This window comes from Loxodonta africana, chromosome 1, assembly GCF_030014295.1.
Source record: "Loxodonta africana isolate mLoxAfr1 chromosome 1, mLoxAfr1.hap2, whole genome shotgun sequence".
In the NCBI taxonomy this organism is placed as follows: Eukaryota; Metazoa; Chordata; class Mammalia; order Proboscidea; family Elephantidae; genus Loxodonta; species Loxodonta africana.
The window spans coordinates 100,803,428-100,826,586 of record NC_087342.1 but is presented as its reverse complement, the minus strand read 5'-3'; the positions used below and the strand labels follow the sequence as shown (position 1 = coordinate 100,826,586).

At 37.8% G+C, this 23,159-nt stretch overlaps 1 protein-coding gene across 1 annotated transcript in view; it reads right to left on the bottom strand.

Annotated features, from left to right (window-relative positions):
* Window positions 1-22,657, bottom strand: part of DNAH8 (dynein axonemal heavy chain 8) — a 347,089-nt gene extending 324,432 nt beyond the window's left edge. The window contains exons 1-5 of the mRNA XM_003404207.4: window positions 22,471-22,657; window positions 19,730-19,919; window positions 17,908-18,071; window positions 13,465-13,641; window positions 9,189-9,302 (exon numbers count right to left, since the gene is read on the bottom strand). Coding sequence (XP_003404255.4) covers window positions 9,189-9,302; window positions 13,465-13,641; window positions 17,908-18,071; window positions 19,730-19,919; window positions 22,471-22,581 — 756 coding nt within the window. The 5' untranslated portion in view covers window positions 22,582-22,657. The remainder of the gene's footprint in view (window positions 1-9,188; window positions 9,303-13,464; window positions 13,642-17,907; window positions 18,072-19,729; window positions 19,920-22,470) is intronic.
* Between the last annotated feature and the right edge of the window lie 502 nt (window positions 22,658-23,159).

Below are 23,159 nucleotides of genomic sequence, written 5' to 3'. Positions count from 1 at the left end.
CATTGGGAGAAATCCAAAGATAGAAAAAAACCTGTTTGGGAGGAGTTTACGACAGAGTGGTATAGACGCACACAAACAGGTAAAACAAGTAAACAGCATAGGGCAGAGCAGAACCAGTGCGACAAAGGTATGTATCATGGTTGAATTGTGTCCCCCACACATGTCAACTTGGCTAGGCCATGATTCGCAGTATTGTGTGATTGTCCTCCATTTTGTGATCTGATGTAATTGTCCTATGTGTTTTAAATCCTAATCTCTGCCTGTGGTCAATGAGGCAATATTAGGTTATGTTAAAGAGGATACGGGTGGGATACAAAACCCTTACTCAAGTTACAGTCATAATCCAGAGTTTCCCTGGGGATGTGGCCTGCATCACATTGTATCTTAAAAGAAATAAAAGGAGAGAGAAGCAAGCAGAGAGAGAGGGATCTACTACCACCAAGAAAGAAGAGCTGGGAGCAGAGCGCATCCTTTGGACCTAGGGTCCCTGTGCTGAGAGCCTCCTAGACCCAGGGGAAGATTGATGCCAAGACACATGGAGATTTTCAAGGAAAACTGGGCCCATAGATGTTGAAAGGGGTCGAGGACCTGTCCCCAGAGCTGACAGTGACTCTTTAAGGTAGACTTGATTTCATTGAACCTAAAACATCGCTAATCGCAAGACTACTCCAATATTTTATGTGCTATTGAGAAAGAGCAAAAACGTCCAAGATGGGGAGTATAAGAATAAATTCCCAAATAAACTGTCACCAATGGGCTACACCCTCTCTGTAAAGATAAACATGCAATAAGCCAACAACCATGGAGGAAACGATAGAAATAAAACTTGTATGTTCCAATTTTGCTACTAAGTTGTTGTTGCTGTTGTTGTACTCTGTGAAGCAGATTCGGACTCACAGCGATCCTAATTAACAGAGTAGAACTTCCCTGTGGGGTTTTCTATGAGAAGCCCTGGTTGCATAATGGTTAAGTGCTCAGCTGCTAACCGAAAGGTTAGTGGCTCTAACCCACCAGCCAGAGAAAAATGTGGCAATCTGCTTCTGTAAAGATTACAGCCTTGGAAATCCTATGAGGCAGGTCTACTCTGTCCTACAGGGTTGCTGTGAGTTGGAATCAACACAACGATAATGGTTTTGTTTTGTTTTTTCAATCTTTACAAGAGCAAATAGCCAGGTCTTTTCTCCCCTGGAGCCACTGGTGGCTTCGAACTGTTGACTTTTTTGGTTAGCATTCGAGCATGTAATCAGTTCATCCAAGATGGCATCAAATGAGTCCACAGGAAAATTTCCTGCATCAGAATTTTAAACACCTTTATTTGTAACAGTAACTCCTTGATTGCAGTTCTTACCCATCTACATACAGTATATGAAGTCCCTGAGTGGTGCAAGGTCGGAGGTTCAAGTCCATCCAGAGATACCTTGGAAGAAAGGCCCGCTGATCTATTTCTGAAAAATCAGCCATTGAAAACCCTATGGAACACATTTCTACTCTGACACACATGGGGCCTCCATATATTGGAATCAACTTCACAACAACTGGTATTTAGATATTTTATATGTGAAATATCTCATAGTACATATCCCTAAAGCACAATACCAGGATGATTACAATGAAACATTATACATAGAATTCGTGAAATTTATCAACTAGATATGCAAGCATGAGTCCGCTGTATTTTTCCCAACCAAATGACGGTTACAAACTAAACAGTAATTGCTGGTTGCTTTGAATGAAAATAAAGAAAAGGAGGGAAAGAAAATTATTAAAACTATAGAAGTAGTGGATGGACAAGTGGGAAGCAATTTTACAACTCAACGTTATTAGTGTTTCTCTAATTTCAAAAGGTAATGCTTCAAACAGTCCTATATCAGAGAATGTGAAAAGCGCAACAAGAACAACAAAATATTAATAATAAGGCAAATCTATGGCAAGAGCAATTGGAACAGTTTTTAAAATTACTAGACTCAAAAGATGACCAGAACTAAAAGATCTGAAAATTATATGAATTTCAACAAGTCTTTTGAATCAAGAAGTTGAAATTAGTATACCTTAAAATTTAGGGGCCTTGAGTCTCAGACTGGATAAAGAAACACGATCCGTCTATATGCTGCCTACAAGAGACACACCTTAGACTTAGAGACACAAACAAACTAAAACTCAAAGGATGGAAAAAAATATATCAAGCAAACAACAAGCAAAAAAGAGCAGGAGTAGCAATATTAATTTCTGACAAAATAGACTTTAAAGTTAAATCCACCACAAACGATAAAGAAGGAAACTACATAATGATTAGAGGGACAATAGACCAGAAAGATATAACCATATTAAATATTTATGCACCCAATGACAAGGCTGCAAGATACATAAAACAAACTTTAACAGAACTGAAAAGTGAGATAGACACCTCCACAATTACAGGAGGAGCCTTCAACACAACACTTTCGCAGAAGGACAGGACTTCCAGTAAGAAGCTCAATAGAGACATGGAAGATCTAATCGCTACAATCAACCAACTTGACCTCATACACTTATACAGAACACTCCATCCAACAGCTGCAAAATATACTTTTATTTCTAGCACACATGGAACATTCTCTAGAATAGACCACATATTACATTATAAAACAAACCTTTGCAGAATCCAAAACATCGAAATATTACAAAGCATCTTCTCAGACCACAAGGCCATAAAACTGGAAATCAATAACAGAAAAATCAGGGAAAAGAAATCAAATACTTGGAAACTGAACAATACCCTGCTCAAAAAAGACTGGGTTATAGAAGACATTAAGGAGGGAATAAAGAAATTCATAGAATGCAACAAGAATGAAAACACTTCCTATCAAAACCTCTGGGACACAGCAAAAGCAGTGCTCAGAGGTCAAATTATATTGATAAAAGCACACATACATAAAGAAGAAAGAGCCAAAATCAGAGAACTGTTCCTACAACTTGAACAAATAGAAAGCGAGCAACAAAAGAATCCATCAGGGACCAGAAGAAAACAAATAATAAAAATTAGAGCTGAACTAAATTAATTAGAGAACAGAAAAACAATTGAAAGATTAAAAAAGTCAAAAGCTGGTTCTTTGAAAAAATTAACAAAATTGATAAACCATTGGCCAGACTGACTAAAGAAATACAGGAAAGAAAACAAATAACCCAAATAAGAGATGAGATGGGCCACATCACAACAGACCCAACTGAAATTAAAAGAATCATATCAGATTATTATGAAAAATTGTACTCTAACAAATTTGCAAACCTAGAAGAAATGGATGAATTCCTAGAAAAACACTACCTACCTAAACTAACACAATCAGAAGTAGAACAACTAAATAGACCCATAACAAAAAAAGAGATTCAAAAGGTAGTCAAAAAACTCCCAACAAAAAAAAGCCCTGGCCCAGACGGCTTCACTGCAGAGTTCTACCAAACTTTCAGAGAAGAGTTAACACCACTACTACTAAAGCTATTTCAAAGCATAGAAAATGATGGAATACTACCTAACTCATTCTATGAAACCACCATATCCCTGATACCAAAACCAGGTAAAGACACCACAAAAAAAGAAAATTACAGACCTATATCCCTCATGAACATAGATGCAAAAATCCTCAACAAAATTCTAGCCAATAGAATTCAACAACATATCAAAAAATAATCCACCACGACCAAGTGGGATTTATACCAGGTATGCAAGGTTGGTTTAGTATTAGAAAAACCATTAATGTAATCCACCAGATAAATAAAACAAAAGACAAAAACCACATGATCTTATCAATAGATGCAGAAAAGGCATTTGACAAAGTCCAACACCCATTTATGATAAAAACTCTCAGCAAAATAGGAATTGAAGGAAAATTCCTCAACATAATAAAGGCCATCTTTTATACAAAGCCAACACCCAACATCACCCTAAATGGAGAGAGACTGAAAGCATTTCCCTTGAGAATGGGAACCAGACAAGGATGCCCTTTATCACCGCTCTTATTCAACATTGTGCTAGAAGTCCTAGCCAGAGCAATTAGGCTAAACAAAGAAATAAAGGGCATCCGGATTGGCAAGGAAGAAGTAAAATTATCTCTATTTGCAGGTGACATGATCTTATACACAGAAAACCCTAAGGAATCCTCCAGAAAACTACTGAAACTAATAGAAGAGTTCGGCAGAGTCTCAGGTTATAAGATAAACATACAAAAATCACTTGGATTCCTCTACATCAACAAAAAGAACATCCAAGAGGAAATCACCAAATCAATACCATTCACAGTAGCCCCCAAGAAGATAAAATACTTAGGAACAAATCTTACCAAAGATGTAAAAGACCTATACAAAGAATACTACAAAGTACTAGTGCAAGAAACTAAAACGGACCTACATAAGTGGAAAAACATACCTTGCTCATGGATAGGAAAACTTAACATAGTAAAAATGTCTATTCTACCAAAAACCATCTATACATACAATGCACTTCCGATCCAAATTTCAATGACATTTTTTAATATGATGGAGAAAAAAATCACCAACTTCATATGGAAGGGAGAGAAGCCCCGGACAAGTAAAGCATTACTGAAAAAGAAGAAGAAAGTGGGAGGCCTCACTCTACCTGATTTTGGAACATATTATACAGCCACAGTAGTCAAAACAGCCTGGTACTGGTACAACAACAGGCACATAGACCAAAGGAACAGAATTGAGAATCCAGATATAAATCCATCCACGTATGAGCAGCTGATATTTGACAAAGACCCAGTGTCAGTTAATTGGGGAAAAGATAGTCTTTTTAACAAATGGTGCTGGCATAACTGGATATCCATTTGCAAAAAAATGAAACAGGACCCATACCTCACACCATGCACAAAAACTAACTCCAAGTGGATCAAAGACCTAAACATAAAGACTAAAACGATAAAGATCATGGAAGAAAAAATAGGGACAACATTAGAAGCCCTAATACAAGGCATAAACAGAATACAAAACATTACCAAAAATGATGAAGAGAAACCATATAACTGGGAGCTCCTAAAAATCAAACACCTATGCTCAGCTAAAGACTTCACCAAAAGAGGAAAAAGACCACCTAAAAAAAAAAAAAAAATTTTTCAGGTATGACATCTCTGACCAGTGCCTGAACTCTAAAATCTATATGATTCTGTTAAAACTCAACCACAAAAAGACAAACAACCCAATCAAAAAGTGGGCAAAGGATATGAAGACGCACTTCACTAAAGAAGATATTCAGGCAGCTAACAGATACATGAGAAAATGCTCTCGATCATTAGCCATTAGAGAAATGCAAATTAAAACTACGATGAGATTCCATCTCACTCCAACAAGGCTGGCATTAATCCAAAAAACACAAAATAATAAATGTTGGAGAGGCTGCGGAGAGATTGGAACTCTTATACACTGCTGGTGGGAATGTAAAATGGTACAACCACTTTGGAAATCTATCTGGTGTTTTCTTAAAAAGTTAGAAATAGAACTACCATACAACTCAGAAATCCCACTCCTCAGAATGTACCCTAGAGAAATAAGAGCCTTTACACGAACAGATATATGCACACCCATGTTTATTGCAGCACTCTTTACAAGAGCAAAAAGATCAAAGCAACCAAGGTGTCCATCGAAAGATGAATGGATAAATAAATTATGGTATATTCACACAATGGAATACTACGCATCTATAAAGAACAGTGATGAATCTGTGAAACATTTCATAACATGGAGAAACCTGGAAGGCATTACACTGAGTGAAATTAGTCAGAGGAAAAAGGACAAATATTGTATAAGACCACTATTATAAGTTCTTGAGAAATAGTATAAACTGAGAAGAACACATACTTTTGTGGTTACGAGACGGGGGAGGGAGGGAAGGTAGGAGAGGGTTATTTACTGATTAGTTAGTAGATAAGAACTACGTTAGGTGAAGGGAAGGACAATGCTCAACACACAGAAGGTCAGCTCAACTGGACTGGACCAAAAGCAAAGAAGTTTCCAGGATAAACTGAATGCTTCAAAGGTCAGTGGAGCTAGGGCGGGGGTTTGGGGACTATGGCTTAAGGGGACTTCTAAGTCAATTGGCAAAATAATTCTATTATGAGAAAATTCTGCATCCCACTTTGAAATGTGGCGTCTGGGGTCTTAAATGCTAACAAGCGGCCATCTAAGATGCATCAATTGGTCTCAACCCACCTGGATCAAAGGAGAATGAAGAACACCAAGGTCACACGATAACTATGAGCCCAAGAGACAGAAAGGACCACATGAACTAGAGACTTACATCATCCTGAGCCCAGAAGAACTAGTTGGTGCCCGGCCACAACCGATGACTGCCCTGACAGGGAGCCCAACAGAGAACCCCTGAGGGAGCAGGAGATCAGTGGGATGCAGACCCCAAATTCTCATAAAAAGACCAGACTTAATGGTCTGACTGAGACTAGAAGAATCCCGGCGGTCATAGTCCCCAAACCTTCTGTTGGCCCAGGACAGGAACCATTCCCGAAGACAACTCATCAGACATGGAAGGGACTGGACAATGGGTTGGAGAGAGAGGCTGATGAAGAGTGAGCTACTTGTATCAGGTGGACACTTGCGACTGGGTTGGCATCTCCTGTCTGGAGGGGAGATAGGAGGGTAGAGACGGTTAGAAACTGGCAAAAATCGTCACGAAAGGAGACTGAAAGGAGGGAGTGGGCTGACTCATTAGGGCGAGAGTAAGTGGCAGTATGGAGTAAGGTGTATATAAGCTTATATGTGACAGACTGACTTGATTTGTAAACTTTCACTTAAAGCACAATAAAAACTATTTTTTTTTAAATTTAGGGGTCTTGATAATAAGAAGCATTGTATCTTTTTTCCAAGTTTTTTTTTTAATAATGAAAAACTTTAAGTAGATACAAAAGTACAGAGAATTATGTAATGACCACCTTTACTCATCACTAGATTTGACAAATGTCATTATTTTGCTAGATTCGCTTCATCTATTAGTTTTTACATCAAGAGATACTTGCAGTTAGTCTTTTTAGAGTAGACTTTAGGTTTATGTGTATTTAATATTTGTGACTTCAGCTCTTTTGAGTACCCCACATGCTTGTGACATGTGATAATTCTAATTTTTCTTAGATGTGAATTTTAATTGTGCATGTTGTAAAGCTGAGCCATCAGGTCATCGAGCTAGTGAGTGAACCAAGCAATGCCCCCATTTCTCTATCACCACATAATCTGGTTTTCTTTACTCACAGCCATGTACACAGAAACACCTAAGAAGTGATGTAAAACTTTCTTATATGCAACACAGGTCCACTTGATGGTACTAGGGGTAGAAGTGAGCAGACAGTAAACTTTAAGAAGGTCATAATTCTTTGCGAAAAAAAGAAAACAATAAAAGTTTTAGATAAACTAAAGTCCACCACCTCTTTACGGAATCAATAAATAAAAAGACTCTGCTCTCATATTTTCCTATCCTCTCCCACGGCATCCCCTGATGGACGGTGGGCGTGGCAGTGAGAACAGCACCTGCTCAGGACTCTCATCCCCACATCTTTCCCTCCCCTAGCACATTACACACTTTGGCTACCAATGCCCTCCTGGGATGGGTATCAACTGCCCATATACCTCTCTTTTCCCCAAATCTAGGTGATATAGGACATAGACTCTTTCCTTTTCCCTGCCTCTAGGATGGAACCGACATTTACCCTAATCTTTATTATTATTAAGAAGACTGGTCAATCCAGCCATATAGCCAGCGTTCTGATCCATGTGAACAGTGCGGCTAGCTCTTCAAAATTTAGAACAGAGAATGCTGAACATGGGTGTCAGACACTAATATAACTTATTTTGAAAGCATTTTAACTTGAAGAAGCAGCATAGTAAGGTGGGAAAAACACAACTCATAATTATGGAGACATGCTCAGGCTCAGCTTCCTAATCTTTAAATGGGGATTGTTGTGTGTGAAGAATAAAACCTATGTAAAGCATGTAGCACAATGCCTAGAACAAAAGGTCAAGGGTTCACAAGGCTGTGGACAGACAGGTATCTGGGCAGCCCTTCTGCCTAAAAATGACTTACAGAAGAAGAAACACTGAGCCAAGATTGGCAAATGCTGCACTAAGGTCTCACAAATGCTGGCTTCCTGAACTTCCCTTCTCTATCTAAAGCAGGGAGAGATGGCTTTCTTTAACTCCCATATTTCATATGAAATATTATGGCATGCCAGAGTATAAAAGAAATAAAAGTAAATGGTAGTACTTACCTATTCTTTAAAGGAACTCTATAGAATTATTATGTGAAAAGTGAAAAGCAGCAGGCTGGAAATTGAAAGGTGAGTTCCATTCCTGAGTCACTTATTAGCTGAATGATGCTGGCAAGGTCGCTATGCCATGATGAGTTTTGGTTTCCTAATCTGTACACTGGAAATATCTACCACAGTAAGTGGCCTCTTAGGTAGCCCCCAATGATCCTCACCTTCATGGTATTCATATCCTTATATAAACCTATCTTCCTGAGCATAGGCAGAACTTGCTGATTTGCCTCTAATGAATAGAATACAAGGGAAGTGATGGAATGTCACTTCCAAAATGATGCTATTAGAAAAAGACTGTGGCTTCCAACTTGGCGCTCTCTCTCATGTTCTCTTGGATCACTCTCCCTAGGGGAAGGCAGCTGCCCATGTGACAAGGGACTGGGTCATGCCAACAACCACATGAGTGAGCTTGGAAGTGGATTCCCTCCCAACTAACTTCCCCTTCAGATGAGACCACACTCCCACTGATAGCTTATCCACAGCCTCATGGGAAACCCTGAAGCAGAAGGACTCAGCTAAGTTGCACCCGGATTCCTAATCCACAGAAACTGTGATATAATAAACGCTTATTGTTTTAAGTGACTCAATTCTGGGGTAATTTGTTATGCAGCAATTAGACAAAGCAAATTCAACGAACTTGCTTTGCCTAATTCAGAAAAGAGGTCATACTTATGATAATGCTATATTCCAAATGTAGGTTAAAATATTAAATATCATTTATATTTCATTATATTTACTATATATATAATAGGATAACATATCTTTTCCATAACTTCTTCTGCAGTGTAAGTTTTTCATAATATACACATATTTAGGTTATTTTTAAGTGCATTAATTATACAAGTTAATTTTAAAAGCTGTATTGTAAAGCACACTTACTAGGTCATAGTTATAGAGAGGCTGACATACTTTTTCCAACGTGTACAAATATCTGACATTATCTTTTGATTCATTTGCTGTATCAGTGATTCTTGCATCCAAATCACGCCAATTCTAAGAAAAAGTGTATAAGAATTCTATTAACATCCAAATATACCAATGTGCTAGTTTATTTAAGAAACTGAAACTATCTTCACTCCTGCCTCTAGGCTTGAACTGGACCTGCTTCTATCTTGAGTGACTTCCGGGTTAACTATTTACACGATTATTTTACTCTGGGTCTTTCAGAATTAAAGTTATTAAATCATTTCTATCAGTAAAGTGGAAAACCTGGTGGTGTAGTGGTTAAGAGCTACAGCTGCTGACCAAAAGGTTGGCAGTTCAAATCCACCAGGTGCTCCTTGGAAACTCTATGGGGCAGTTCTACCCTGTCCTGTAGAGCCGCTATGAGTCGGGATCAACTCGATGGCAACGGGTTTTGGTTTGGATCAGTAAAGTGAACTCAATATGAAATGAACACTTTTCTTACCAAGCGGCCATCAAATAGTTCATGTTTAGAACTCTGATTATGAGAAAGCTCTTCCTCGTTTTGTGAAGAAATCTCACTCCTGGTAACCTCTACTCACTTTTGCCTAATGGAACATTTTCAGAACACATAGCAGTCCTTCAAATATTTGAAGACAGTTACCACATCAACCATGAAGTCTTTTATTCAAAGATAAACACTACTTGTGCCTTTAACTAGTCATTTATAATAAGACATGGTCTTGATAGCTTCAACATTTTGGCTTCTGTACTTTGGATTCTGTGATGGATTGAATTGTGTTCCCCCAAAATGTGTATCCATTTGGCTAGGCCGTGATTCCCATTATTGTGTGATTGTCCACCATTTTGCCATCTGATGTGATTGTCCTATATTTTGTAAATCCTACCTCTATGATGTTAATGAGGCAGGATTAGAGGTAGTTATGTTAATAAGGCAGGGCTCAATCTATAACGTTAGATTGTATCTTGAGTTGGTCTCTTTCCAGATATACAAAAGAGAAGCAAGCAGAGAGATGGGGGACTTCACACCACCAAGTAACAAGAGCCAAGAGAATATCATGTCCTTTAGACCCAGCTTCCCTGCACTGAGATGATCCTTAACTGGGGAGGGTTGATTACAGCAACCTTCTCCCAGAGCTGACAGAGAGAGAAAGCCTTCCCCTGGAGATGGCACTCTGAATTCTAGCCTCCTAGACTGTGAGAGAATAAATTCCTCTTTGTTAAAGCCATCCACTTGTGGTATTTCTGTTATAGCAGCACTAAATAACTAAGATGGATACCCACTTGTTTTTATTAGCATCGCTCTAAATATGTATACCTCAGAAATGAAAGCAAAGCTTTAAGTGTGACATGCTGAGAAAAACTGAAGGGTCACTGAAGTACCACCTTCCTTTTTCTAGAAACTATATGATGGAGAAGCTCAGTATCACCAGTTCAGAACAAAGCCAGGGGCCGACTGCAGAACACACCATCAATTGCTCACATGCAAGTCCAAGTTGAAACTGAAGAAAATTAGAACAAGTCCACGAGAGCCAAAATATGACCTTGACTATATTCCACCTGAATTTAGAGACTATCTCAAAAATAGATTTGACACACTGAGCTCAAATGACCAAAGACCAGATGAGTTGTGGAATGATATCAAGGACATCATACATGAAGAAAGCAAGAAGTCACTAAACAGCAGGAAAGAAAGAAAACACAAAATGATGTCAGAAAAGACTCTGAAACGTGCTCTTGAACGTCGAGTAGCTAAAGCAAAAGGAAGAAATGATGAAGACAAAGAGCTGAACAGAAATTTCAAAGAGTGTCTCAAGAAGACAAAGTAAAGTACTTTAATGACATATGCAAAGACCTAGAGATAGAAAACCAAAAGGGAAGAACACACTTGGCATTTCTAAAGCTGAAAGAAATGAAGAAAAAATTCAAGCCTTGAGTTGCAATATTGAAGGATTCTACGGGGAAAATACTGAATAACACAGGAGCATCAAAAGAAGGTGGAATACACAGAGTCACTGTACCAAAAAGAATTGTGGATGTTCATCCATTTCAGGGAGTAGCATATGATCAAGAACCAATGGTACTGAAGGAAGAAGTCCAGGCTGCATTGAAGATATTGGAGAAAAACAAGGCTCCAGGAATTAACAGAATACCAACTGAGATGTTTCAACAAATGGATACAGCCCTGAAGGTGCTCATTCATCTACATCAAGAAATCTGGAAGACAACTTCTTAGCCAACAGACTGGAAAAGATTCATATTTGTGCCCATTCCAAAGAAAACTGATCCAACAGAATGCAGAAATTTTCAAACAATATCACTAATATCACACACAAGTAAAATTTTGCTAAAGGTAATTCAAAACCAGCTGCAGCAGTACATCAACTGGGAACTGCCAGAAGTTGCAGCCAGTTTTTGAAGAGGAGGTGGAACAAGGGATACTATTGCTCATGTCAGATGGATCTTGGCTGAAAGCAGACAATACCAGAAAAATGTTATCTGTGTTTTAATAACTATGCAAAGGCATTCGATTATGTGGATCATAACAAATTATGGATAACATTGCAAATAATGAGAATTCCAGAACACTTAATTGTGTTCATGAGGAACCTGTACATAGACCAAGAGGCAGTCGTTCGAACAGAACAAGGGGATACTGCACGCTTTAAAGTCAGGAAAGGTGTACGACAGGGTTGTATCCTTTCACCATACTTATTCAATCTGCATGCTGAGCAAATATTCTGAGAAGCTGCACTATATGAAGATGTACGTGGCATCAAGACTGGAGACTCATTAACAACCTGCTTTATGCATATGACACAATCTAGCTTGCTGAAAGTGAAGAGGACTTGAAACACTTATTGATGAAGATCAAAGACTATGGCCTTCAGTATGGATTGTACCTCAACATAAAGAAAACAAAAATCCTCACAGGTGTACTAATAAGCAACAATATGATAAACAGAGAAAAAATTGATGTTGTCAAGAATTTCATTTTACTTAGATCCACAATCAACGCCCATAAAAGCAGTAGGCAACATATCAAACAACGTATTGCAGTGGGCAAATCTGCTGCAAAAGATCTCCTTAAAGTGTTAAAAAGCAAAGGTGTCACTTTGAGGACTAAAGGGCACCTGACCCAAGCCATGGTATTTCCAGTCACCTAAAATGCATGCAAAAGCTGGACAATGATGAAAGAAGAATTGATGCGCTCGAATTAAGGGATTGGCAAAGAATATTGAATATACCATGGACTGCCAGAAGAACGAACAAATCTGTCTTGGAAGAAGTACAGCCAGAATGCTCTTTAGAAGCAAGGATGGTGAGACTTCATCTCACGTACTTTGGACATTTTATCAGGAGGGACCAGTCCCTGGAGAAGGACATCACACTTGGCAAAGTAGGAGGTCAGTGAAAAAGAGGAAGACTCTCAATGAGATGGATTAACACTGTGACTGCAACAATGGGCTCAAGCATAACAGTGATTGTGAGGATGGTACAAGACCAGAGAGTGTTGCATTCTGTTGTACACAAGGTTACTATAAGTCAGACCTGACTTGATGGCACCTCACAACAACAACATACTTCTCATACACATGGGGTCATTGTAAGAATTGACTCAATGGCAACTGGTATACTTCTCATTAGGCAGCCTAAGATCAATTAATTCAGATTAATTCAACAAAAATTGCTACGTCTTTATCCAACTTTAGTTAGTCAGTGTATTGTTTGGTAGCAGAATTTTTATTCATTCTTAAGAAATTTTACTTTCCTATAAACCGACCACTCTTCCACACAGGGGATGAAAAAATCAAGTGCTTGTCTGATATTGGTCAGAGATGAATACAGGTGGAATGGTGGAGGTGAAACAAATGATGAAAGGGGAGTTTTCCTTTTGACCCTATATGTAGTGCTTTACCTCAATGAGCCTGTGTTGGTTTATAATTTCAAAAACAATTTAGAAATAAGAGATGCTCACTTTTCTGGTAATCACCTCACAGTAGTAGTATCAAAACTGGTGTGGGAAATATTGAGTAATAAATATTCATATCCATACTTCCTTTGTCCTCTTTTGGAAATAACTGTGGTAAATGAGAAAGCCTTACTCAGAATTTAACTCCTCTAAATATATGATTGTGGCATACTGTGCTAAGAAACACTTCAACAAGGGTCATTTTAAACTATGTTTTAGTCGCTCTACAGTAAACCAAAGTTTAAAAAGGCCTCTTACCTTTAACAATTTGGAGTGTGCAACGTTTAGCACGTTTATGACAGCTTTACAATTTGACCCTTTAATCTGTTCAATAATGTAATTGAATTTGGCTGACATGCGTTTCCAGTGCTCCAATTCAGTGAGTGGGCCTGAATCATCAGCTTCTTTTCTCATCTGCTCACTCTCAATAAGCACCTGCAATCCAAAATATTTATAGAATATAGAAATACTACATTCCTCTTTGCCAGAGATCTCATTATTTACATCTTTTCAAAGGAAGCTAAAAGTATAAGTAATATTCAACACTGAATAATGTTTTTTAAAAAACTTTTAACAAACCAGGACTAGGAGGAAACTTTTAATATGATAAATAAGTATCTACCAAAAATCTATAGCAAACATTATACAGCAAAGGTGAAATCTTTGAGAAAATATCACTTTAAAACCACGGGTATGACAAGTTTATCTAATATCACCACTTCTATTCAACATGGTAATGGAAGTCCCAAGACAAGGAATGTAAATAAAAGATTTAAGAACTGGAAATGAAAAAAACAAAAATGGCATCATCATAGATGACTTGATCGTCTACGTTTTAAACATCCAAGGATACCTAAAGACAAACTTACAATTAAAAAGAGTAAACAAATTCAATAAGGTTGCTAGAGCTATACATATTACTAGCATTTCTTCATAAAACATCTAATAATTTGAAATGTAATTTCTAAAAAGATACCATTTGCAACAGCATATAATAACAATCAAAAAAAAAAAAAAACAATAAGGTACCTAAAAATTAACAAAAGATACACAAGACAGTTTTATAGAGAAAATAAGAATCTCCTCCCCCTCCTCCTTTGCCATCAAGTCAATTCTAGCTCATATAGCAACCCTATAGGACAGAGTAGAACTGCCCCATAGGGTTTCCAAGGAGCAGCTGGTAGATTCAAACTGTTGATTGACCCTTTGGTTAGCAGCCAAACTCTTTAACCACTAAACCACCAGGGCTCCAAAAATAAGAAAACATACTTCAATTCCACAACAGAAGATCTAAATAAATGGCATTATATAACGTATTCACAGATGGAAAAATTCAATTATATAAAGTTGGCAATTTTCCCTAAATTAATTTATATATTCAATAAAATTCCAATCAAAATCTAAGTACGGTTTTTCATGGTACTTGATAAGCTCTACTTAAAATTAATTTGGAAGGACAATTAACTAAAAATAATCAATACCAGCCTGAAGAAAAACACAGAGACTTACCATGCCAAATACTGATTTCATAAAAATCTATAGAAACTAAAGCACCATGGTATGACTACAAAAACAAATAACTAGACCAATGGAACAAAGAGGTCTAGAAACTTGGTCTATGACAGAGGTGACACTACAAATTGGTTAGGAAAAAGTTCCGGGACAACTGGCTACTATAGAGACGATATTAGAGTCTTACCTCACGTCATATACAAAAATAGTAATCATTTCAACTGGATGAAAAGCCTAAACGCTAAAACTTCTAAAAGAAAATGGAGGGGATGGGGTAAAACTGTAAAGCATGGAATTGAGTATCATAATTATTAAGACAATGGTTACCACTAGGGGAACAAAAGGGACTTAGAATTGGGAAGAGGAATGAAGGAGAACCGTAAGGTGCTGATAATGTTCTATTTAATTTGTGTAGGAGTTACACAGGTGTTCATTTTACAACACTTTGTTTCCTTTGTTGTGTTCATTTTCGTATGTCACACTTCATTATTTAAAAAAAAAAAATTTAGGAAATGATCTTCACAACACTGGGATAGGAAAGGGTTTCCTAAAGAAAACACAAAAAAGCATAAGGCTCCTAGTCAATGGAGGTCTCCAAGTTGAGGGAGGATTATCATTTGTGATTAACACATTTAACTAAATTCAATATTTAAATGTCCACATGACTAAAAAACATCATAGCAAATGAAAACACACAATACAAGGGGGTCCAACAAAGGATAAAAATCCAGAAAATATTATTTAAACTCCATCAGTTCAATAAGACAACATCGGGCAATCCAAAAGAAAACTGGGCAAAGGATAAAAACAGGCAATTCAACGAAGAAGAGGCGTAAATAGGCATTAAACATCGCTCATGGTGGTTTTTGCCATATGGAAATTGTGAATTTTTTTTATATCGTCAAATCTATCAGTTTTTTCTTTTATGGCTTCTGAGTTTTGTATCTTGCTTAAGAAGATACTGAAATACTCCTACATTGTGTTCTGGTTCATTTACAGTTTTTTCTTTTTAACGTTACTTTTTTGAGACGGGCTTCTTTCACTCAACATGTTTTTGAGATTCATACATGGTGGTCCATGCATCAGTAGTTCTTTCTTTTTGATTGCGGTATATATTCCACTGTATAAGTATATCACAATTTGTTTATCTGTTTTCCATTTGGATTCTTTCCAGTGTTTCATGATCATGATGAGGGTTGCCATGAACATTCCCGTATAAGTCTTTTTAGAAGACATACTATTTTTATTTTTATTGGGTATATACCTAGGAGAGAACTGCTGAGTCACACGGTAGCTGTACACTTAATTCTAAGAGAAACTGCTAAATGGTTTTCTAGAAAAGTTCTACCATGTTACACTCTCACCAGCAATGTATGAGGGTTCCAATTCTCCATAACCTCACTAACACTTGAGAATGACAGTCATTCCTTTTAACCATTTTAGTGGTCGCCCATTGTGGCTTAATTTTCCATTTCCCTGATAAATAATGATGTTGAGCACCTTTTCACATGCTTATTTGGATCTCTTGAGCACCTTTTCACATGCTTATTTGGATCTCTTGAGCACCTTTTCACATGCTTATTTGGATCTCTTTGTAAATGTCCATCCAAATCTTTTGTCCATTTAAATAAATTGAGCTGTTAGCCTTTTGATAGTTTTATTTATTGGAAGGCTTTATATATTCCAGATATAAGTCTTTTGTCAGATACATGTCCTGCAAATATTTTCTCCCAGTCTGTGGCTTGCCTTTTCACTCTTTAAATAGCATCTTTTAATGAACAGTCTTTTTTTTTTTTTTTTAATGAAATCCAATTTACTAATATTTCCTTTTATGATTAATGCTTTTGTGTCAAGTCTAAGAAATCTTTGGCTATACTAGGGTCATGAAGACATATTCTCCTATGTTTGCTTCTAGAATTTTTTTAGTTTTAGTTTTCATATTTATGCCTATCCATCTGGAATTAATTTTTGTGTATGGCAAGCAGTCAAGTTTTCTTTGCCATATAATATTTTTTTTTAAGATGTGTCCCATTTCCTGTATTGATCCTGCTTAAGTAACTGGAGGCTATTTGCTACAGTTGCTCAACTTGATTTCCTTATTTCAGGTTGCTCACTCTCCTTATGTCTAATTATTTTCTTTTGCTTGCTCATTTTTTTAAAGAAAAGCTAAATTGATTGCTCATAATAATTGCAGAGGGTCTTTTCAGCCACGGTGTAGGACAGGGCTTGATTTCCACAATGGGTTACAACTCCCTCTTCCTCCAGTAGCATATTAAGTGGCAGCCAGGACTCTCTGGTAGACAACTACCTACTTCATTTACCAACTGACACCTGGAGGCAAATTTTGTGGCCAGCGCTCCATGCCTTGGTGGAGTTTCTAAAGTCCTCCAGTTTTAACTATTCCAAATGCGCTTCAGTCCTGCTGGGATAATCCTAAAGAGGGATAAAATAGGAGATGCTTTCCCCTACCTACTGCTTGCTCAAGATTTTTCTCCCCTACTTCTCACTTAATTCAAGACTTTCTTCTCTAGTTCCACTGTCATGTGCTCAGGGAACGAAAGAGTGGCGAGTTGGCAAATAGAGTTCTCTTTCAGCTTGGGGCAATTATATGGTATCTGGATTTTTTGCTGTGTTTGTAGTGTAAGTTGGAGCCTTTCATAGTTTTGACACATATCCCATTCCTATTACTGCTTTTCTTATGCTAGAGAAGATTTAACTGGCTACAGAGCTGCAGACTTGCCGCTATAGAACTGATACTAACGAGCCTAGTCTGAAACTCTTGGACAACACAGGCCATTGATCAACCAAGAGATATTTACTTAGTGTTTAGCACTGTAGATACTTTCTCTTAATTCTGTTCTTTTTCTCTCTTTTATGAGGAGGATAAACAATAAATAAAGTAGTGGGGATAAATGCTAGATGTTCCTGATTCTTCATTGCTCCATTCTCAACCCATATTGTTATGGTTTCCTCCTTAAAGTGAAAAATTACCTGAAAGCTGATTTTAAGTGGTCCATAAAGAACAATGACTTAGCACTAGAGTCAGGAATAGACTAACGTTCATAACAGTATCTGGAAGAAAGAGAGTCTGGAAGATTCTTCTCTTTACTTTTAGGCACAAAATCCAATGGCTAGGACACCAATGAGAACTACGACTCATATTTGACGCAATTACTTGGATCAGCTCACCTGTTCAATTTGTTTGTACCATATCATCAGCACGTCCTCTAGCTGATGAACAGTTTCTGAATTGCCAGCTGCGGCTGTTACTTCTTCGAAGGTCTGCAATTTGGTAAAATCAACATTGCTTATCGTCTTCAACTTAACTGTTCCCTCTATACTTATTCTAGCACCTAAAAAGAAAAAAAAAAGGTTAATAAAGAGATGCTCATTTAACGTCAATGTGCAAAAAGTCAATATGCAGTTTCAAGGTGCAATTACTGAAATTTTAAAGATCTAATGCTTTACAGAAGCATAATACAATTCTAATTGGACATCAGATGGTTAATTGATAATTTGTTAATAAGATTGTGTATTTTAACAATATAAAATAATAAAATTATATGTTTTCAAAGTAGGTAATAATAAAGTATATATTTTAAAATATGGTGATATTTTTGGAGCCCTGGTGGCCCAGTGGTTTAAGTGTTTGGCTGCTAATCAAAAGGCTGTCAGTTTGAATCCACCAGTCACTCCTTGGAAACCCTATGGGGCAGTTCTGCTCTGTCGTATACAGTCGCTATGAGTCAGAATCGACTCGACGGCACTGGGTTTGGTTGGACCACTGGTGGCACAGTGGTTAAGAGCTCAAGGGCTAACCAAAAGGTCAGCAGTTCAAATCTACCAGCTGCTCTTTGGAAACACTATGGGGCAGTTCTATTCTCTCCTATAGGGTAGCTATGAGTCAGAATCGACTCAACGGCAACAGGTTTGGTTTTTTGGTTGGAATACAGGAGGAGAATCGTCCTGCTATGGTGGAAAAAAAAAAAAATTTAGTTGTGCAAAAATCCCTGGGAATGAGGAACTCTAATGATAGCTTATCTGTAGGTCTCATAATTACATTGATTATCATCTTTTTTTTTTCTTTTTTTATTTTATTTTTAATAATTTTTATTAAGCTTCAAGTGAACGTTTACAAATCCAATCAGTCTGTCACATATAAGTTTACATACATCTCACTCCCTACTCCCTCTTGCTCTCCCCCTCTTGAGTCAGCCCTTTCAGTCTCTCCTTTCTTGACAATTTTGCCGGCTTCTCTCTCTCTCTATCCTCCCATCCCCTCTCCAGACAAGAGTTGCCAACACAATCTCAAGTGTCCACCTGATATAATTAGCTCACTCTTCATCAGCATCACTCTCCCACCCGCTGACCAGTCCCTTTCATGTCTGATGAATTGTCTTCGGGGATGGTTCCTGTCCTGTACCAGCAGAAGGTCTGGGGAGCATGGCCACCGGGATTCCTCTAGTCTCAGTCAGACCATTAAGTTTGGTCTTTTTATGAGAATTTGGGGTCTGCATCCCACTGATCTCCTGCTCCCTCAGGGGTCCTCTGCTGTGCTCTCTGTCAGGGCAGTCATCGATTGTGGCCGGGCACCAACTAGTTCTTCTGGTCTCAGGATGATGTAGGTCTCTGGTTCATGTGGCCCTTTCTGTCTCTTAGGCTCTTAGTTGTCGTGTGACCTTGGTGTTCTTCATTTTCCTTTGCTCCAGGTGGGTTGAGACCAATTGATGCATCTTAGATGGCCGCTTGTTAGCATTTAAGACCCCAGACGCCACATTTCAAAGTGGGATGCAGAATGATTTCATAATAGAATTATTTTGCCAATTGACTTAGAAGTCCCCGCAAACCATGTTCCCCAGACCCCCGCGCTTGCTCCACTGACCTTTGAAGCATTCATTTCGTTTTATTTTAAGATGTAAAATTTCTTCCCTAATGCTAATTTCTAAAAATATATCTTATAGTTAATTTGCAAAGTTTTAGTAATTTACTTAACATTACATTTTGCACTTACCATCTAAAAATGAAAGGTATCTGTTGATGGTTTCAGTGAAAACATGTTTGTCAGATTCTCCTCGTTTGGACTGGTTTAAAGCACCCCAATTACTTGTTGCAAGAATAGCTGGTAGAAATACATTTGACAGCATACTTCTAATCCCATTTAAGAGTCCTTCCGTTGCATCCAGAATAGTAAATAGTACTTCCTGGAAGAGTGGCATCTAAATGTTATTTTATATGCTAATCCCATTAAAGAACTGAAAATCATAACCTATTTTACATGCCATAAACACAGATAATTAATATATTTTATAAACTATCAGGGAAACTTAAGTGGTTGTGCAAATTAGTGTTCTCAAATCAACAAACATTTTAACCATTCATTTGTTTGCTTATCAAGGAGACACTTTCCTCCACGTTTTCAGTTCTACATAGGGAAGGAGGTGTGGCCTAGAGTCTATACAAAAGTCCTCAGTTGAAAGGTTGCCCTGTGCATGAGAAGGGGACCAGAAAAAAAAAACTTATCAGGCCAGGGAACTAGCAATGAAACTAGCCTCCTATCCAGAATTTTGGATGGAAAAGAATGATCAGCCACAAGAAATCAAAAGCCCACCCTCCATAAGTGTGAATCTCAATTATTACTACTTACTTGATATAGAAATCCCAAGCCAAGAAGAAATTAACATGAAAAGTTTGTCCAGGACCACTAAAAACGCTTTTGTTTTTTGTAGCTGAAAGTGTGTGGCAGTAAAGAATACAATGACTACTAGTACGGTTTAGTGCCATTGCCTTAATCGTGCCTTGACTCTGTACCATCAGTCAAATGTCAAATGTCAATCCAGTGAGAACCCTTACAGAACCTCTACTTTCTTTAACTGCCACCCGTCTATCAATTTGTCATGCTGTGGAGGCTTGCATGTTGCTATGATGCTGGAAGCCACACCACCAGTATTTCAAATACCAGCAGGGTCACCCATGATGACTGGTCTCAGTGGAACTTCCAGACTAAGAAAGACTAGGAAGGCCTGGTGATCAATTTATGAAAATCAGCCAATGAAAACCCCATGGAGCACAAAAGAACATTGTCCGATATACTGCTGGAAGACGAGATGAATTGATCATAAAGATGGTACAGAACCAGGCAATGTTTCACCCTGTGATACATAAGGTCACCATGAATCAGCACCAACTCAACTGCAACAACAACTTTCTTTAAACTATGTGCACATGTAACTCCAATAAAATAAACACTAAATTTTTAAAACAGGAGTGGATTGAAATATAGGATAGGCAAGTTGAAGAGGGAATTAGTGAAATGAAAGATAGGCTGATGAAGTGAAATGGAAGGCAGACTGAGGAAACACATCCACAAATAAAAACATCAGAGTGAAACTGCTGGACTTCAAAGATAAAGAGCAAAAGCAACTAGAAATAAAAGACAAATTACCTATGAAAGAAGAATTACACTAACAGCAGAGGTCTCATCAGCCACAAGAGATACTAGAAGACAATAAAATATCTACAAAAAGTCAGGAGAAAATAACTGCCAACCTAGAACCTTAAACCAAGTTAAACAACTGCTCTTAAATCAGTCTTTCATCATAAGCAGAAAAAGAGTAAAATTAGATTGGATTTCAGTTACTTTTCCCATTGTAAAAGGTATTGAGATCCTCTAGGAATAGAAAAAAAAAAACTAGTAGAACAGTAAAAAAAAAAGGATAGTAAAAACAACTAAGGACCTACTGTATGTCGGGTGATATTGTCACATTTTTCTTATATTATAATTTAGTCTCAAAACAACCTTGCACGGTGTGTATTAACCAAAACCAAACCATGTTGCTGTCCAGTCAATTCCAACTCAGCGACCCTATAGGGCAGAGTAGAACCGCGCCATAGGGTTTCCAAGGAGCGCTTGGTAGATTCAGGCTACCAACCTTTTGATTAGCAGCCAAACTCTTAACCACTATACCACCAGGGTTTCCAGGAGTTAGGTCTCTACATTCTTAAATTGGGAATAGTAAAACACACCTGTTCCCAATTTAAGGATGTAGAGCCCTAACTCTCAGAAAGGACAAGTAACTCAGCAAAGCATACACTGCTAGTCAGCGGTGAAGCCAAGAGGCAAATTTGGCTCTGACTAAAATTCCCAGCTTTCCCACTCTGCCATCCTGCCTTCCCAGGAATGGGTAAGCAATGTCCACATTCTAGGTCACTTCTCTCTTCTCCTTCCAGAACCATTAAAAAAAAAAGTTAAAATATTGAGTGAAGGGGAGGTTAAGAAAAAATCTAATAAACACTTAATATCATATGAATAAAATCAAATGTGTTCCTAGGAAATAAAAGAATGGAAATTATTTGCACACCAGCAGAAATGAGATTTTGATGAATTTAAAGAGCAGTGAGGCCTGGCAATCTACTTCCAAAAATCATCCAGTGGAAACCTTACAGATGACAACGGAGCATTGTCCGATCTGCAGCCAATCATAAGGATGTTACGGACCAGGCAGCATTTTGTTCCATTGTGCATGGGGTTGCTATGAGTCGGAACTAACTCAGCGGCAACTAACAACAACAGCATCTAAAGGATAAAAAATATCACTAAATTCTATTACAGCTTATTTCTCAGTTCGTTTGAGTATGTGAATACATTATTTTCACGGAACACAATTCAGTCCTATATACAGAAAGGGAGAGAAAATAAAGCAAAAATGTGACTATGAAAATACAATCAATTTGGAAAAAAATGTTTAAACCTACCTCATGAATATTTTTCATATTTATAGCGACATCATTGCGACAGCGAACAAAAAATACACACATTCCTTTTAATTTCTCCGGGGCTGCACTGTCTATATACAATCTCATCATTTTTGCTCCTTTGGTTACTCCAGCAATAGTTCGACCACATTCTGAAAAGAAAAGTCAAAACCTTAACATAATGTGACAAATAACTGTCACCCTGACACCACTGCTTCTTGTTTTACTTTACTGTAATAGTATTTCAATATGGTATTGGAATAAATTTTGTTATCTATGAAAAGATGCCAATAATTGCAATTCTTAAATACAATGCGGTGGCTATATTTTCAGCACTAAGGAATTATACATGCATTTATTCTAGAAAATCACATTTCTTCCCTTTGTTACTGTAGAAGGGGGCAGTCCAACCAGTCTACTGCCTTTCCCTGTGACCCACAAATGAACCTGTCCTTAGGACCAGATGTGTCAGCCTGGCTTCTTGAATGGGATGTGAGTATGAGCTAACTTCCTTTCTGGGGCATCCTGACCCAAAACACATCCCATAGTAGTGAATGGCCTATCAGCACATCCCACCTCTCTCACCCTGAGCACATGTCAGCATTTCCAGGAACTGCTTTGCTAAGTGTGTGTACTATATAGCACCTGGCCAACACCACATCTATATTTGTCCCCAGCAGGAAAGGAAT